At 33.1% G+C, this 20,076-nt stretch overlaps 1 protein-coding gene across 1 annotated transcript; it reads right to left on the minus strand.

Moving 5' to 3' along the window:
* Window positions 1–4,451: 4,451 nt before the first annotated feature.
* Window positions 4,452–5,882, minus strand: LOC137393682 (neuropeptide-like protein 28). The gene is made up of 4 exons (XM_068080322.1): window positions 5,862–5,882; window positions 5,266–5,362; window positions 4,973–5,154; window positions 4,452–4,688 (listed from the first exon to the last, which is right to left on the minus strand). The coding sequence occupies exons 2-4, from the start codon at window positions 5,331–5,333 to the stop codon at window positions 4,684–4,686; spliced, it is 255 nt and encodes an 84-aa protein (XP_067936423.1). The 5' UTR covers window positions 5,334–5,362; window positions 5,862–5,882; the 3' UTR covers window positions 4,452–4,683.
* Between the last annotated feature and the right edge of the window lie 14,194 nt (window positions 5,883–20,076).

Raw genomic sequence — 20,076 nt, forward strand, 5'->3', positions numbered from 1 at the left:
AAGGTCATATATATATATATATATATATATATATATATATATATATATATATATATATATATATGTATATATATAACATGTTGCAAAAATATAACTGTTTCGGTGCAAAAGGTTATTTATAACAAAATGATACTCTTTTTACCATAGTCAATTGGACAACTGGTATTTTTTGCAAACCTTTAGTTGCCACTCTGACAAAAGTTTGCAGAGCTGTTGTATGGTGTCACTCCGACCTTGCAGTTTTCTACCTCACACCTAACCCTTACACAACCAATACTAAAATATAGTGAAGAGGGTTGTCACTGTTTTGCAAGACTACCATGTGGGCACTTCAAAATGATAATAAATAATTGAGGCACTTTTAGAATACATGAAATGTGTTGTTACTGTAATGGTAGTAATGGCCCAGACATTACAGGGTCATCTAATGTTTATCTATAAAAATATAGTCAATGGGCAAGTGATCAATATATTCTCAATGATATTTTAAAACTCATGACATGGTTTGTAAGGTTTACTCAATTTTTGACAGTACAATTTTAGGCTCGTATCATATATAGGCCATTTCTCAAGGGCACACAGACTTGTTATCATTTCTTTGTTAGCTTTCTTAGGCTAATCAAATGCTTCTGTGCTATTAGGAGAAAACAGCTCTGGCTTGCAGACTAATTGCTAGTCACTTCTTCAGTGTTAATTTTATTCTTAGCACAAATGAGAAAATGCTTAGCTGATAACTGCAGTGTAGATTTGGCAAAATATTTGTGTTCCAGTTTTTATAGTTTGGAACATGAGTGCACTACTCCTTTAGGAACTAAGATTTATTTATCTGCCTGTTTAACTGTGGGAATAATAACTACACTTATGGTGGCAGCATGAGATATGGCACCTTACCTAACTCTGAACACCTCCAGATACATTGAATAAGGCTTTTTTTAAGCTAACATGCTGGCGTAACCCAAACTATACATGTGGATGGATAATTTGGAATTTTTTAACTAACTGAATAAGTATGTTTTTCATTGTCAGTAGATATGATGATGTTTAAAGACATGTGCATTATAAAAAATCAAGAAACTCCATGATACAGTACATTGAAAAATGGACTATTTACCCAGTGAGTGAGTACTTAATATAAAAGTGTATTGAACAAGGACAATTGGAGAGTAAACATCCTGTTCAAACTGCTCCTATGTTATCTGAACTTTACTCCTATTGAGGGAACTATGGGGAAAAAGATAGGTTTGCAAAATAGATTGTAAATATTTTAGTAGGAGTTCTTTACTCTGAGCTCTTCCAGAGTTATCAATCTTCTGTTTTCAATAATGCGATGCTTTCTCTTTGTTCATAGTTCTAATAATATTCTCTCTAAAGATAAACCATGATGATCTATGTACTGGCTAATTGCCTTCTTTAGAAACAGGGACGAGTGTGAGTTAGCTATGATGAAAAACTGGAGAGGTAGTAAAACTTAGGATAAAATTAAATAAATCTTGAAGTTTAATGTAACACTGAAAAAAGCATGAAATAATTTGTAAGTGGTTTTGAGCAAGGTACGTTTAGAATACATGAAATTTGTTGTTACTGTAATGGTACTTGGCTCACCATTTTCTCCAAAAGGGTGAAAAATACTTTTGAGCAGTTATGAGGGATGATGATGTTGACCAAATGTGATAAAGTATATCAAAGTGGTACATTGGTTGTTAACAGCAATTAATTTATAACTTATTCTATATTTTACCAACCACAGCATGCTAGAGTTGAAAATATTTTATGATGGATGTATAATTCTCAGATGAGTGAAGAACCAAAGAAAATAGTTTTGAAAGAATAAATACTTTTAGAGTAGTAATAGTAACAACTAACTTTATTAATACATATGTGGTAGACACAAAAACACTAATAAAGAAGTGTAAAAGATACAGTCAAAAATGGCAGAAGTATAGTCATCATCTACTCTCTCTGTAAACAAAAAAACAACATTTACACATAGATGAGCTCTTACATTCTTGTATGGGGTATGGATTGGTCACAGATTACCTAATGTGTTCTTCTCATAGAGTAACTAACAAGCTATGATAAACTTTACATAACTAAAACTTCACTGTCAACAATTCCAGCGTCAGTAACATGTGATAACTTGGTGTGTTTTACTGTACACATGGGTACATGTGTACTTGTACCTGTTTATTAATATGCATGTGTCTGTGTGAACATGCAGGTACGCTTGTATGTGTGTGTATGTATGTGCACGTGTTTGTGTGCGTGTGCATGTGCGCATGCACATGCATTCATGTGTAAGTGTTTGCATGTGTGCTTGTGTACACGAGTGAGGCAATGAGTGAGAGTGAGTACATGTGCATGGGTGTATGTCAATGTGTACATGTGTGTTTGTGTTTCTAGCATGTGTGAGCAGTAGAGAGTTTATGGTACCTAGCTCAGGTGTCTTATAAGGCATTCAACATAGCATACGAGTTGAATTCTAACAAAACTCTTGGAATTAAGAATATTGAAAATAAAAACACATTCCTACTGAGCGAATTGGTTTGACATGTTCACATGCATGTTTGACATGTTCACATACATGTTTGAAGAATAAACATTAAACATAGCAGGATACCATGTGGAGGCATTTTGCTTTTTGCCCAGATATATTTATTTTTTCTAAGTAAAGTCAACAGCTGTAAGCATGAATTATTTTGGCTCAAAAATAGAAAATGAAAAGTTTTGTAAAGAATAATAAAAAGATAACACTCAACAAACTACGTGCAGAATGAATTATGGTATAATATATAACATACTAGACATTTAGCAATTATTCAATCACTACAAATTTGTTGCAAACAGATATAGGTCTGCCGTTAGTTGGTGATATCTTCAGGAAGATAAAATTTAAGAAGACTACCAGTTAGCACAAGAATTACTCATAAATCACATCTCCTTGGTTAATATGCCATCAGCAGCAACCAATGAGAACTACCTAAGGGGTTCCATCATTTCTTCAATTTCATGTGCATTGGTCTGGTTTGCAGACATTGATGAGCTTTTCAGAAAGGCAAAGAGTGCATGATTTGCTTGTATTTGAGTAGGCATTACATTGCTTAGCTCTTTTTCATTCAACAGTGTAAGCTACCTTTTGGTCTTTTACTCTCTAATTCTCCCTGCCAAGTTTAGCCTGGTTTCCTTTACTTGTGTGGTTGAATGATACCTTTTGGTTGTTGTACCTAGCTTTAAAATCAATATCAAAAAATGCTACATTTGCTTTTTTGTGTTGTTGTCTGTTCTATTCACTATTGTCTGATACGCTCTGCTCATTGTCCTGTGATCACCATCAAGTGAGCATTAACTTTTTATCTGCAGTTCTTTTGATTGGGGTTTTCTTATTTTTTGACCTTTCAAAAATGTTTTGGATAGTACTTGAATGTTTGTCTTTATGTTTGGCGTGCAATAATAGTTAGGTTTTCAGGTGTGCTTGTTAAACCTTTTGTGAAGCTTGTGGTTCTTAAAAGCCAAAAACCACAAGCTTTACAAAGCTATATATATACATGTATATAAGAACGAGCTGTTATATATATAAATAAATATATATATATATATACTTCAGTGTATATATATGCATGTAAGTATACTTACACATAATATATAAATATTATATATATATATATATAATACATATAATATATATATATATATATATATATATATATATATATATATATATATACATGTACATAGACATGTATATGCATTGCACAGTTCAGATTAGCCTGTCTTGACAAGCTGTTGTTTTTGCGTAGTTGTCCCCCCGTCGAGCGGCGAGCAACACCAGCTTGTCACAAGACGCACTGCACCTGATGCATCAGCTGCACTTATAAGGAGTTATTCTCTTCCGTCTATGCGGCTTGGTTGCGATGTTATGTCGGTCGCTCCATTGGTAATCATAACGGATTTCACGCAAAAATTTATGTAGAAAAAATAAGATTATAACGTTTAGCCAGCGACCAGTCTCTGCGGTAAACTTTAGTAGAACTTGAGAACTTAGGCAACAACAGCGACTAAACATGTCGTTATTTGTGCGCTCAGTCAGTTTAATTTCTATTTTTGTATCAGTCAGTTTTATTTGTTCTAATGGATTTTATTTTAAGTTTCTTTTATTCTTAAGTTTTACTAAAGTTTATCACAAAAACTGGTCTTTGGTTAAACGTTGTAATCTTGTTTTTTTTCTACATAAATTTTTGCGTGAAATCCGTTATGATTACCAATGGAGCGACCGACATAACATCGCGGCCAAGCCGCGTAGACGGAAGAGAACAACTCCCTATAAGTGCAGCTGATGCATCACGTGCAGTACGTCTTGTGACAAGCTGTTGTTGCTCGCCGCTCGACGGGGGGACAACTACGCAAAAACAACAGCTTGTCAAGACAGGCTATGTTCAGATATACAAATATTGTGGTTTGTTTGATATAAATTATATTTATACCAATGTTGAGAAAAATGAGCAAAGTTTTAAACATAACAAAATTTAAAAAGGTAAATAATGTAATTTTGATTAGTTAAGGCACAAAAAGGCATGGGCATTTACATGTTTTTGTAAAACACTTGACAGGAGGCTATCAGAGTTCCTGAGTTAAAGTAAGCATCGCAAGAAAGAGGAGACTTTTGAAGAATGTTGGCTGTCCGTGTATCTAATCTGTAAAAGTATGAGTATAATTATTGTAACCATTTTGTATCGTAGAATTAGAAACAATATCTCTTGATACTGAACAATATAAGTTGGTAGACTTTTGATAAATAGAATTAATGTATAAATAACACATACATTCATAGAACAGTGTATTTAATCATTGCTTTGAATATCATCTTATCTTAAAAATCTTATCATTAACCTTTGCATTAATATTTACGCAGGAAGCTGTTAGAGTGTAACAACATTTCTCTTTTATTTTAATAACAAGTTTGTTTATCTATACTTACATCCTCCAAACCCTCTTCCAAATCCACCTCCAAATCCACCTCCAAATCCTTTTCCAAAGCCACCTCCAAAACCTCGTCCAAATCCACCCCCAAAACCTCTACCAAATCCACCACCAAAACTTCGGCCAAATCCACCACCAAAACCTCCTCCAAATCCTCCAATTCCTCTACCAAATCCACCTCTGAAACAAATTATAAAAAATCTGATGATAGAAATGGTATTGTTTCAGCCAAACAAAAGTTTATTTTTAACTCTTTCAACTCATATGATGAAAAGCAGCAATAAAACATACCCAAATCCAGATGCGACAGTTTGGTGGAAAGCAAGACAGAGAGCCACAAGGATTACCAAGAACTTCATATTGATTGTTGGTAGTGTTGTGTTTATGTCTAAAATGCAAATTAGTGTTAAACATGTCATAATAAGCCAAATTTTTTGGCATAATTGTGAGCTTACACTACTAACAGAACCACACAGTTTATATTACTTATTACGAGATTGGCTTATTTGACAGTAACGATCAAAAAATATATACAACTTATAAAATATAGTTTTATGTAATCAGGCTATCAAAAACTGTCACCTCATAATTTAGAAAACTCCATAGTTATAATTTTTTACTATAAAACTAAGCTGAATGAAGACCATAAGTTTAAAACCTGATAGCTATTAATAGTTTAACTCAGATAACAACAGAAACTTTTGCTGCATGAAACCAACACTCCATCGGTTGTCTAATACAGAACAGTAAGACTGATACACAATGTTAATTTAAGTTTATATCTAATGTTTAAGAATATTAATAAATTATTGCCATCGTGAAATTTTTACTTTTGAGGACATCAGTCTAATGAATACGAGTAGTATATCAAGTTATTATATACTTACAGATACTTCTGCTGTTGAAGATGAACTGAATTCTGAAACTGATGAGCCTCTATTTACACAAATAAACTCTCATCAATCATACTTGAATGCATAAAATCATGACCGTGTCTTTAAACCTTAATTTCTGATAACCAATCAGGGAAGTCATCAATCTAAATCAACTTGAAACATGTATATCTGGGGGTTTGAAATATGTAATGAATTGTTGAGCTGTGCTGATTGTACAGTTTACTCAATACAGCAAGGTGAAAAACTCAAAGAAAAATATCTTGACTAAATAGAATTTAGACAATTTTTCTATTGTGGTATCGACTGTTACTTTGAATTTTGAAAGTTTTAACCAAGTTTTAGGTGTTATCAAAAGCTCCATTCTTAGCTCAAAGCCAAGTTCTATTTAATATAACAAAGAAAGTTTTAAAAAGCACATTTTAATAAAAAATGAGTTATTCAATTGAAATCTCAAATTTGATTGTTTTGTTTTAAAAGATTTGACAAATTCTAACATAAAATTATAAGTAAGAGTGTGAAAAATGTTTTAGATTTGTTGAATAATTAGTAATACCATTGATACAGGCCAAAAAAGATAAATAGCATCCTCATGTGGTTAAACAAAGTTTTACAACTTTTTTTGAATAATTTTAAAAAGTTGAAAGTAAAACTAGCTAGTATAAGTTAACACCTGAGTGTTAATGTATTGATAGTATTTTGAATGCATATAATAACAATGTTAACCAAACAAGATATTAATAAGTCTTAAGAAAATAAAGGCTGAATACTTAGAGTATTTATAATTGTTTTAATATTACAATATGACTTATTACGGTAAGTAGAAATTAGGTCAAGGTAAACAAAAGAAGTATGTGTCATAGCTTGGGCAGTACTTCAAATCTTTAACACACCAGCTACTGACTGTGTCACTTGAATGTGGCTCACGCTGACGTCCTGCTCTTCTAGATAAACCTATGAAAATTCTTAGCAGGTCATTTTTACAGCAATGATCATGAACCTGATGAGTATATACAGTCTAGAAAACTGACATAGATTTTTTCATAAAGCTTCTGTTAAAACACTGGTTTACAAATGATGAAAACTAAACTTTCAGCTGCATTTTCAGATAAAAATGACTCCTGAATCACTGTCTTGAAGACTTTGAAAGTTTTAAAAACGCATTTCAGGAAAATTAATGTCCTGTTACGGCTGCTAAATTTCTCGAATCTCATTTAAATAAGTTATTGCAAGATTATAAAATATTAATGGGCCAAGCCAGTCATTTAGTGAGTTACACAAACTTCTTTGTGGTTAAAACATTCCAGATGTTTGCAAGTGTCACCAAAATAATCCTAATCTCTCATGGATCATTCTAATCCACATAATTGACCAGACACCATGACAAATTGGGGTGGGTATACCATTGCAAGGTCAGATGCTCTAGAGTCTAGACCAACTATTTCTATTGTTATAATTTGCTGATTCAACGCACAAAAGTTTACGCTAACAGAGTAAAATGATTGGTGAAACATGTGGACCCAAGATCTATTGCATTATGGACAATAAACTGAGCCTATCTATTTACATATCTATGTCACAAGTATTACTTACATGTAGACTCTTGCAGATATTTGTAACTCAATTTCTTCAAAAATAGTTTTGGTGCAGATTTGATAAGTTATAATACGTATTGTAGGTCATAACTAACAATTGACCAACCAACTTTGCTGAATGTGTTTTGATCCGTAATAAAACCATTTTATCATCAAAATAAAAAGAACCATACATTTTCCATTGCCTCTCTTTTTATTCTCTACCTCCCGTCTCTGTCTCTTTATGTCTCTCGCTCTCCCTCTCTCTCCCTCTCACCCTCTCTCCTTCTTTCTCTCTCATTCTCTCTCTCTCTATCTACCTCTCTTCTTATTTTCCTCTTTCCCTCTCTCCCTCTCTCCCTCTCTCCCTCTCTCCCTCTCTCCCTCTCTCCCTCTCTCCCTCTCTCCCTCTCTCCCTCTTTGCCTCTTTCTCTCTCTTTCCTTCTCCCCTCTCTTACTCTCCCTTTCTCCCTCTCTCCTTCTCTATCTCTCTCCCTCTCTCCCTCTCTCACTCTCCCTTTCTCTCTCTCTTTCCCTGATTCCTCCCACCTTTTTTTCTTGTTTCCCCACTACCTCGTTTTCTGCTTTCATCATCTCTTTCTTTTACTCTCGCTCTGTGGAATGTTTTGTAAAGATCTGACAGATCATGGGTAGCGAGTAATGTAGGTCGTAATTAACAATTGACTAGTAAAATTTAATATATAAATTTATATTGACATCAAATATATTTTTATTACTAAATTTAAATTGAAAGGTGATTTTTTAACTTTCCTCCTTTTCTTATCTCTCTCTTTCTCTCTTTCTCTTGTTTTCTTTTTCTCTCTTTCTCTCGTTCTCTCTTTTTCTCATTTTCTCGTTCTCTCGTTCTCTCTCTATTTCTTGATCTGTTCCTCTCCCTCTCCTTTTTCTCTCTCTCTCCTTTTTCTTTCCCTCTCCTTTTTCTTTCCCTTTTTTTCTTTCTTTAGGTATCATCTCTTTTCATCTCTCTATCTCTCTATTTTTTATTTTTTATCTTTCTATCTTTCTATCTCTCTATTTCTCTATCTCTTTATCTTTTTATCTCTCTATTTCTCTATCTCTTTATCTCTCTATCTCTCTATCTCTCTATCTCTCTATCTCTCTATCTCTCTATCTCTCTATCTCTCTATCTCTCTATCTCTCTATCTCTCTATCTCTCTATCTCTCTATCTCTCTATCTGTCTATCTCTCTATCTCTCTATCTCTCTATCTCTCTATCTCTCTATCTCTCTATCTCTCTATCTCTCTATCTCTCTATTTCTCTATCTCTCTATTTTTCTATCTTTCTATCTTTCTATATCTGTATGTCTGTATTTCTCTATCTTTCTGTTTCTCTATCTCTCTATTTCTCTATCTCTCTATCTCTCTATCTCTCTATCTCTCTATCTCTCTATCTCTCTATCTCTCTATCTCTCTATCTCTCTATCTCTCTATCTCTCTATCTCTCTATCTCTCTATCTCTCTATCCGTCTATCTCTCTATCTCTCTATCTCTCTATCTCTCTATCTCTCTATCTCTCTATCTCTCTATTTCTCTATCTCTCTATTTTTCTATCTCTCTATCTCTCTATTTCTCTATCTCTATATTTTTATTGCTTCATCACTCTGTCCTTCAACTTTTCTCCTCCTTCATATTTTTATCTTTTCATTTCTTCTCATTTCTTTTTACATCTACATTTATTTTTTCTTCTGTCAATTCCATGCACAATTAGGAACTAATGTGTTACAATAAATACCTTAAACTACTCGATCAACCATCACATTTGAAAACCTTCTAATATTTCTTTCACTATGTGAGCTACCAATGTGGAAAATTGTTTTTTTCTATACATCAATACTTTTTAATGATTGCTCATGCACCAAATCATGCTTTCATTTACCCAAATTTTCTAAAGTTTTGCCTTTTCATAACTCCCACTATATGCAGTTTAATTGAGTGCTATTTTGTAGCATACTTATCGTGCTGAATGTTCTTTAACTTAAGTTCTACATGATTACACTAAAATAATGTATAAAAAAACATGTATTGTGTTCTCAACAGTTCTGTCAAATAGACATCACGAATTCAACTTACTTTTAGGTTTTTAGGTTTTATCAATAGTTTTCTCCTCTTGGCACACATGAGAATATTTATATAGACTACTCACACTTTTGAAATCAAATCTCTTAGGCCAGCTGAGTGCCATATAAGCATGAATAAATTATTAATGGTTTTGCTTTGCCGTTGTGATACAATTGATGGATTAGTTGAATGATACTTGACACTCTTGTTATTTAAAGTCTTAGCACATCAAATCGAGCAGACAACTCATACTCATCTTAGAGTCAACATAGTGTATGCCAGCTAAATGCACTAGTCCGACCATAAATATAATTATTCTTAATAATTTATAATAATTATATGCCAGATTATTGGTTGAATATTATAGAATAAGAGTAAATGATCAGCTGTACATTATACATGTTGTTATGTATAATCACCATGACTCATCTGTAGTTATAATCATCATGACTCACTCACTAGTAACAAACGGTGGGATAACTGAGTTGATTTGCTTTTTCACTACATACAGTAAGCCTTTGCATGTGCGTAACCAGTATAACTTAGCTAATCCGGGAAAATAGTAGTTTTAGTTTCGATATGTATCTCATTTAATTTTTAGTTCATAAAATATAGATCTAGTTTTAGATTTTTCGAGCAAACCTGTCAAAGTATGGTTAATGTCGCTCTTATTTTAAACAAATTTTCTTCTAGTACTTTGATTTAATGGAGCACATTCTCATGAATATTCATAAACAAGTCCTTGGTACAACCAGTTTAAATAGCCACAAAAACGAGACTATTTAATATCTGAACTCATTCAGTGTCGCGTGCCAATTACAGCAAAATGCGGCAGTAGTGATCTATAGCAATATTTATTAGTGGTTTGTTTTGAGTCTAGTCATGACACAAATGACTATTTAATAAATTACGCAGTTCAACAAAACTTCTATGTAGGTGCTTGAATCCAACAGATAGTAGTGAACAGAATTTAGCAGATATCTATATACAAGATACTTCTATATCTATATATAGCGTAGGTAGACCTGTGATTGTTATTTAAGACACTTTCATAATGTCCCCATGATTCAGACATACCAAAATAATTTACTATTTAAAATATTTACTAAAAACGATACTATTTAATAAATGGACTCCTTCAGTGTCGCGTGCCAATTATAGCAAAATGCCGTCATAATGATTTATAGCGATATTGGTGAGCAGTTTTTTATATACCCAGTCTTGACAAAAATCACTATTTAATAGAAAACACTATTCCGCGAGACTTCCATGTAGGTGCTTGATTGGAGTAGAAAGAAGGTGAAAGGATTTAAGATATCTCTATATATCTATATATGTAGACCTTCAACTGTTATTTAAAACACTTTTGTAATGGTCTCCATGATTGATATACTCCACATTGATTTAAAACGTATGTATAGAAGGAACAATTTATCACTTTAATCCCTATTGCATGCCAAAAATAATGACATGGCATTTGCGTTGTTCCTGATTTTAGACTATGTTGTAGTGGATGCCATCTAAATGCTGTATGTTTCCCAAGGATACCCAAGCATTAAGTATCTTTTTCAAAGTTTTCTTCGGTTCATCAGGTGCCACAATCCTGCAAAGTTAAAATATTTAAACTCGTTAAACTGACTTTAATGCTAGTCATCAAGTAGGGATGACCTTCTGTGCTTTATTTACTAATGTACACTATTGGCATTGTCCTTATAAACATACTTTTGGTTTTGAGCCTATTTTAGATTCCTCTGCATATAGTATTTTAAGTTTTCACAAAACACTGTGACAGTTCAGCAGATGTTACCATCTATGAAGAACCTTAAAGGAGTATTTAATATACACCGATGAATAGTTAATTTGCAGCTGCCAATCAAGCTATCCAATTAGTATAATTTGAGTTCACTTTTGGTATGTAAAAATTTGTGAAGTAGTTGTCAGAGGTAGAAATAGTATTCAATAAACTGACTCTTTAGTTCAGTGTTACATGCACTTAAAACCTACCAGCTGAGAATTTGCAGCATTGGACAAGATGTTAGCAGTTTGTAAGAATGTTGAGAGAACACGTAGACAGATACAAGTACTTATACAGATACATATACAAATATACAGATACAGGTACATATAGAGATAAAGATACATGTGCAGAGACAGATACCGAAAACCACCACATATACAGATATATACATGTATACAGTTGCACAGACACAGATACACATACAGACACAGAAACAATTACAGACAGAGAGACAGATACCTTCACAAAAACAGGTACATATGCACAAATACAGATGCATATGCCAAGATACAGATACAATAATATCGATAAAAATACATGTATAAACCGCTACAATTGACAAAACAGCTATTTTTATCCTACAGATTAATTATAGCTAAATGATCCCTTTTGACTGTAGTCAAATACAGCGCTGACGATTAGTTGTGAATCTATAGTTGTCACTATAACTTTGCAGTTTTTTTCATCATATCTAACCCTGACCTAATTAATAATACACCCAACAGGGCTGTCACTGTTATGCAAGACTTCCATGTAGGTGCTTAAAGAGGATAATATATAATTGAGGTGCTTTCAGATTATATGAAATGTGTTATTACTGTCATGGCACTAATGACTCAGACATTCCAGGGTCACCTAATATTTAGCTATATAATATATATCGATGACAGGACCAATAGATCATTTTATCCCCTATAATACGCTAAAACTTGATTTGGTTTGTAAGGTGTATGCAATGTTAGACAAACCAATTGTAGATTTTTACCCTATGTAAGCCATTTCTCGAAAGCATACCGACTTGTTATTATTCATTTCCTTTTTTTGCTCTCCTCAACTGATTTAATGCTCTAGTGCTATTAGGGGGAAACAACTCCGACTTGCAGGCTAATTGCTAGTCGTGTTGTCAATATTAACGTTTTGCTTAATGTGGAGAAGGAAAAGCTCAGCAGCTAACTGCGGTGGAGAACTGGTACAATAATTGTGCTCCTTTTTTGTTTGTTTTCAGAGTGGGTGGGCAACTCATTTAACAGCTAAACATTTTTAGCAGCCTGTTTAACTCCAAGGCTAATAATTACACTTATTCCTTCAGTTTGCTATATGATGCTTCAGGTGACCCTGCAAAACCGGAGTCATGATGAAAGAATTCTCTCTCCAATTCTGACATGCTTATACAGCCCAACTGCGCACAAGAATAAAGAATTTGAATTTTTTTGACTAGTTGATGGCGTATATTTTGCTGGATATTTGATATGAATATTATGATACTGAACCTGCTGATATGACGATGTTATAATGAAACGTTCATTTGAAAATCTAACAAATTTCCTAATACAGTACCTGAGAAAATAAAGTACTGACCCGGTGAGTGAGTATTGAACTTGAAAACTTATTAAACAAGCACTACTGTGGAGTAAAACTATGTTCAAACTGCTCCTATGCTTTCTGTACTGTATTGATATTGAAGTGACTTTAGCGGAAAAAGAGAGGATAGCAAAATAAGTTGTCAATATTGTGGTAGATGTTGTGCACTCATACCTGGTTTAGAGCTATCATCCCTCTGCTTTAAAAGATGTGGTACATTTTCTTTGTTCATAGATGTGATCCTATTTTCTTCCAACATAAATTACGATACTCTCTGCACCCTTATAAACAGAGTATAAATTTTACTTAGCTATGGTAGAAGTAGGAAGTGAAAATTCTTGAAAACATAAAATAAAACTTATGGTTTAATTGAAGACTTTGAAAGAAACATGAATTAATTTTTAAGCGATTTTAAGCAAGAAGACTTGGCTAATCATTTTCTCCTTGAAAATGGAAAATACTTCCGAGCAATCAAGAGAGAAGATGACATAATATCAAACATAATAATGTATATTAAGGAGATACAATAATTGTTGATACCAATCAGTGACCGTTTCATACTTCAACACAAAACCATGACGAGCTAAAGTTAAAACTTTTATGATAGATTTATATTTCTCCGAAAAACGAATAAACAAAGAAAATAGTTTGGAACAAATAAGTATACTGGGAATGATAATAATAAAAAAACTATCTTCACTAAAACCTATGTGGTAGACACAATCTACATGTATATATATATATATTTCTCAAAGTATGTGTATTTTATGTCGTATATCTGCATTCTGGCTATGGAGTTTAAACTCTTGATATTAAAATTTCGTGTACTGATGTATTTGAACTCACTAAAAACCCATTGACTATTTTCTTATCCGAATGCTCAGCCAATAAACTAGAGCGCCATGATAGTGATCAGATACTGTTTTCATATAACCGATAGACCATGCGCGTGCTAACTATTTCAGCCTTGCGTCCACGAGTTATGATGCTCCTGCTCAGAAACATTTAGGGATCTAAGTTTATGGAACGCGATGCTTATTTGTCTTTTTTTCCCAAAGGGTAATTTATTCGGCCCCCCGATATTGACCATAATTTATTTCAGACTATAAATTTGGAGATTTGTGTACTGATTATATACTGTGAAATTTCGGTTATCGATCAACTCCATTTTCGATTAAAAATTTTGAGATTTGTTCGTCTCAGAGTACAAACATAAATTCCGGTCTCGACCAAACTAGAGCATGCGCATTAGAATTATAACAGTTTCGGAAAGAGCATGGAAACAATCGTTAACAAACGGAGAAGCGATTTACGCGTAAATAAATTCTTTACAAAAGTGAGGAACTATTTGGAACGACGTCTCCTCTACCGAAGAAATTTGCTGGAAAGATAGCCCCTCCAGTCAAGTTGCTCTAAATTGTTTTGGAAGATAATTCTTCGTTAAAGATGCAAAGTAAACGTGCCAGTGTTGTTTATATTTCCTTTTTTTCTACAATTTTTGATGTGATTGATCGGTTGCATTTTTTGCTGTTTCATTATCAATTTCTGCAATTTTTAGTATCGTTTCTTAACCTTTAATATTGTTATTAATATTATTCAATATTTTAAGAGCCAAACATACAAAATGTTTACTTTTGTTTTTTTTTTCTATCATCATAAATAGAAAACCATTTATTAAAATTAAATATGATCTATAACTACCTGTTTTTATTCATACCATGCAGTATACATACAGTACAGTATCGTACAGTAAAGTTTAAGGTGCAAAAATGTTGAAAAAATACTTTACCAAAGTTGTTTTTTGCCTTAAAACGAATTAAAACTTATATTATTTTGTTTTAACGGGAAAAATTGTTTCGGATCTCGAACAAGTCAGTTTTCAAACAACCTTCTAAATCAGATTATGATCGAGAACAGAGGTTCCACTATACGTTATTAAAATATATACGTTGCTGAAAGTTATGAAATTTTAAATTTACCGCGGTTGGAAAACCTTCACAATTGTTTTATATATTTTTAGTTTACTGTAGTTGTCCAACAAAAATACTTTTTCTCATGATATAAAGTTTGAAAGTTACAGTTGTTTGACAAAATTTGAAAACCTAATCAGTAACTTTTACTTTCTCTCTTAAATTATATTATTCCCTATTCCTATTATTACTAATTACTATTATTCCCAACTAAACACTTCTCTCAGGATATGTAGTTTGAAAGTTAGTATGGCAAATGTTGTAGTATGTTAATCAATTTTTATCTGCAGCTCTTTCAATTGCGCAACTCTTATCTTTTGACTTTTTAAAAATGTTTTTGTTTTGTACTTGAATCTTTGTCTCTATGTTAGGCAATACTAGTTAAGTTTCCAAGTGTGCTTTTTGAATCTTTTGTGGAGATTGTGGTTCTTGAAAGCCGAAAACCACAAGCTTTACAAAACTATATATACATATTTAAGAACGAGCCTTTATATATAAAGATATGTATAAAGTTTATATATATGCTTCAGTGTATATATATGTATATATATGTATATATTTGTAAATGCACATATATATAAACTTACACATAATATATGAAATTTATATATACATATAGGTATTGCGTATTTCAGGATATGCAGATATCGTGGGTTGTTTGATATAAACTATATTTATACCAATGTTGTGAAGAATAACCAACATTTCAAAAGTAAACAGTGTAGTTTTGATTAAAAAAGGCACAAAAAGGGCATGAGCATCTACAGTTTTTGTAAAACACTTGACAGGAGGTTATCAGAGTTTTTGGAATCAAGCAAGCGTCGCAGAAAGATGGAAACTTTTGAAGATTGTTGGTTGATCGTGTGTCTAATCTGTAAAAGTATGGGTATAATTAATGTAATCATTTTGTATCATAGAATTAGAAACAATATATATTGACACTAAACAATATAAACTGATAGACTTTTGATAAATTTAATTAATTTATGATATGGGTGTTGTACCAATTTTGTACTAATTGTACCAACGTTCATAGAACGATATATTTAATCACTGCTTCAAATAGCATCTTCTCTTAGAAGTCTTATCATTACTCTTTGCATCAATATTTAAGCAGGAAGCTGTTAAGAGTGCAACAAATTTTTTTATTTATTTTAGTAACAAGTTTTTATTATCTATACTTACATCCTCCAAACCCTCTTCCAAATCCACCGTCAAATCCACCTCCGAATCCTTTTCCAAAGCCACCTCCGAAACCTTGTCCAAATCCACCTCCAAAACCTCTACCAAATCCACCACCAAAACCTCAGCCAAATCAACCACCAAAACCTCCTCCAAATCCTCCCATTCCTCTACCAAATCCATCTCTGAAGTAAATTATAGAAAACCTGATAATAGAAATAATATTGTTTCTGGGAAATAAAAGTTTATTTTTAACTCTTTCAACTTGCATGATGAAAAGCAGCAATTAAACATACCCAAAGCCAGATGCGACAGTTTGGTGGAAAGCAAGACAGAGAGCCACAAGGATTACCAAGAACTTCATATTGATTGTTGGTAGTGTGTGTTTATGTCTAAAATATAAAGTGTTTAACACATACCAAGATGAGTTAAATATTTTGGCTTAATTGTGAGCTTACACTGCTAAGAGAACCACACACTTTACATTAATTATTACAAGATTCGCTTATTTGACAGTCCCGATCCAGAAAGATATACCTCTTTTAAAATATACTTTAACATAATCAGGCTATTAAAAACTGTCACCTCATAAATTAGAAAACTTTATAGTTATGAATTTTCACTATAAAACTAAGCTGAATGAACATCATCAGTTTAAAACCTGATAGCTTTTTATAGTTTAACTCAGATAACAGCAGAAACCTTTGCTGCGTGAAACCATCCCTCCAATGTAGGTAAAGTAGGCAGAGTACAGCCTACAGCAAAGTAGGCAAAGTAGGCAACCCAAACAAAAATATATTGACTAAATAGAATTTAAACAATTTTTTGTGGTATCGATTGTTACTTTGAATGTTAAAAGTTGGTATGAAGTTTTAGGGGTTATCTAAAGCTTCATTTTGAGCTCAAAGCCAAGTTTTATTTAATATCACAAAGAAAGTTTTGAACAGCAAAATTTAATAAAAAATGGTTTATTTAATTGAAATCTGAAATTTTTGTGGGTTTTGTTATAAAAAAATAGTACAAATTCAAAAACGAAATTACAAGAGTGTGAAAAATGTTTTAGAGTTGTTGAATAATTACTGTAGTTACACCATTATTAGAAGTCAAAAAAGATAAATATCATCCTTATGCAGTTAACCACAATTATACAACTTTTATGGAATAATTTAAAAAAGTTGAAAGTAAAACTAACTAGTATAAGTTACTACCTGAGGGTTGAATGATCAAAAATGATTTGAGTGTATTTAATAACAATGTTAACCAAATACAAGATCTTAATAAGTCTTCAGAAAGTAAAGTTTGAATACTTGAGTTCTCTAGAATTGTTTTAACATTACGATATGACTTATTATGGTAAGTACAAACTAGGTTAAGGTAAGCCAAAGAAGTATGTGTCATAGCTTGGGCCGTACTTCAAATCTTTAACACAAAAGCTCCTTACTGTGTCACTTAAATGTAGCTCATGCTGCTGACTTGCTTTTCTAAATAAACCTGTACAGATTTTAACCAGGTTCTCTTTTTACAGCAATGTTCAAGAACCTTTTGAGTATTTACAATTTACAAAATTGACATCGATTAGTTCATAAAGCTTCTGTTAAAAATCCTGATTTACAAAGGATAAAAACTAGATTTTCATCTGCATTTTCAGATATAAATGACTGCTGAATTTCTGTCTTAAAGAGTTTGAAAATTGTAAAAATACATTTTAGGGAGTGTCCTGTTACTGCTGATAGATCTCTGGAATCTCATTTGATAAAGTATTGCAAGATTATAAGAGTAGATATGCGTCGAGCCAGTCATTTTATGGGTTATGCAAACTCCTTTGTGGTTAAAACATTCCAGATGTTTGCAAGTGCCACCAAAATATTCCTCGTGAATCATTTTAATCCACATAATTGACCAGACACCATGACAAAATGGAAAGGTTATACCATTACAAGGTCAGATGGTTCAGACCAGCTATCTCTATTGTTATAGTTTGCTGATTCAACACACATAAAATTTAAGCTAAGAAAGTAAAATGATTGGTGCAATATGTGGACCCAAGATCTATTGCAGATTGGGCAATAAACCGAGCCTATTTATTTACATATCTATAACACAGGCAATACTCACGCATAGACTCTTGCAGACATTTGTAACTTACTTTCTTCAAAAAAAGTTCTGATGTCGGTTTGATAAGTTATAGTACGTATTGTAAGTCATAGCTAACAATTGACCAACAAACTTTGCTGAATGTGTTTCTATCTGTAATAGAAATATATTTATCATCAAAATTAAAAGGAGTGTAAATTTTTCTCTGCCTTTCCCTACATACTCTTCCTCCCGTCTCTGTCTTTTTATGTCTCCCTCTCTCCCTCTCCCCCTCTCCTCTTCTCTCCCTCTTCCCCTCTAACCTCTCTCTCTCTCCCATCCCCTCTGCACCTTTTGCCCTTTTCCCCTCGCCCCCTCTATCCCTTGCCCACTCTACCCCTCTTTCCTTTTCTCCTTTTCTCCATCCCTCCCGCTTCCCCTCTTTCCTTTTCTCCCCCTCTCCCTTTTTTTCCTCTCATCCTTTTTCTCTCTTTCCCTCGCTCATCTTCCCGTCTCGTCTTCTCTCAGTCCCTCCCTCTCTACCTCTCTCTCCCATTCTCCCTTTCTCTCTCTCTCTCTCTCTCTCTCTCTCTCTCTCTCTCTTCCCCTGATTCCTCTCACCGTCTTTCCATCTCTCCCCCACTACCTCTTTCGTGTGCTTTCTTTCTCTTTTTCCTTAACTCTCGCTTTCTAGAATGCATTGTAAAAATCTAACAGATTATAGCTAGTGAGTAATGTAGGTCATAATTAAAAATTGACTAGTAAAATTTAATGAACAAATTTATATAGAGAACAAAAATATTTTTATTACTAAATTTATACTGAAAGATGATTTTTAACTTTCCCCATTTTTTTATTTCTTCTTATTCTCCCTTTCTCGTTTTCCCTCTTTCTCTCTTTTTCTCTCTTTCTATCCTTTGCTCTTTTTCTTTTTCTTTCTCTCTTTCTTTCTCTCGTTTTCTCTTTTTCTCGTTCTCTTGTTCTTTTTTCCTCTCTCTATTTTTTATCTGTTTCCCTCTATCTTTTTTTCTTCCTCCAGGTCCCGTATCTTGTCATCTTTCTATCTGTCTATCTTTTTATCTCTCTATCTCTCTATCTCTCTGCCTCTCTATCTCTCTATCTCTCTATCTCTCTATCTCTCTATCTCTCTATCTCTCTATCTCTCTATCTCTCTATTTCTCTATCTCTCTATCTCTCTATCTCTCTATCTCTCTATCTCTCTATCTCTCTATCTCTCTGCCTCTCTATCTCTCTATCTCTCTATCTCTCTATCTCTCTATCTCTCCATCTCTCCATCTCTCTATCTCTCCATCTCTCTATCTCTCTATCTCTCCATCTCTCCATCTCTCCATCTCTCCATCTCTCCATCTCTCCATCTCTCCATCTCTCTATCTCTCTATCTCTCTATCTCTCCATCTCTCCATCTCTCCATCTCTCCATCTCTCCATCTCTCCATCTCTCCATCTCTCCATCTCTCCATCTCTCTATCTCTCTATCTCTCTATCTCTCTATCTCTCTATCTTTCCATCTCTCTATCTCTCCATCTCTCTATCTCTCCATCTCTCCATCTCTCCATCTCTCTATCTCTCTATCTCTCTATCTCTCTATCTCTCTATCTCACTATCTCTCTTCTCTCTATCTCTTCATCTCTCTATTCCTCTATCTCTCTATCCCTCTATCTTTATATGTCTTTATCTTTCTCTCTCTATTGTTTTTATTACTTCATCATTCTGTCTCTTAACTTTTTCCTCCGTCATATTTTTATCTTTTCATCTTTTCTCAAATCTTTCTACATATATTTCTCCTTCTGTGAATTTCATGCACAATTATGAAATAACGTCTTACAATAAATGCCTTAAACTAATCAATCAACCATCACACTTTTGCACATTTTAATATTTCTTTCACTATGTGAGCTACCAATGTAACAAATTATTTCTTCGTATACATCT

The sequence above is a fragment of the Watersipora subatra genome, chromosome 4, assembly GCF_963576615.1.
Source record: "Watersipora subatra chromosome 4, tzWatSuba1.1, whole genome shotgun sequence".
Classification (NCBI taxonomy): Eukaryota; Metazoa; Bryozoa; class Gymnolaemata; order Cheilostomatida; family Watersiporidae; genus Watersipora; species Watersipora subatra.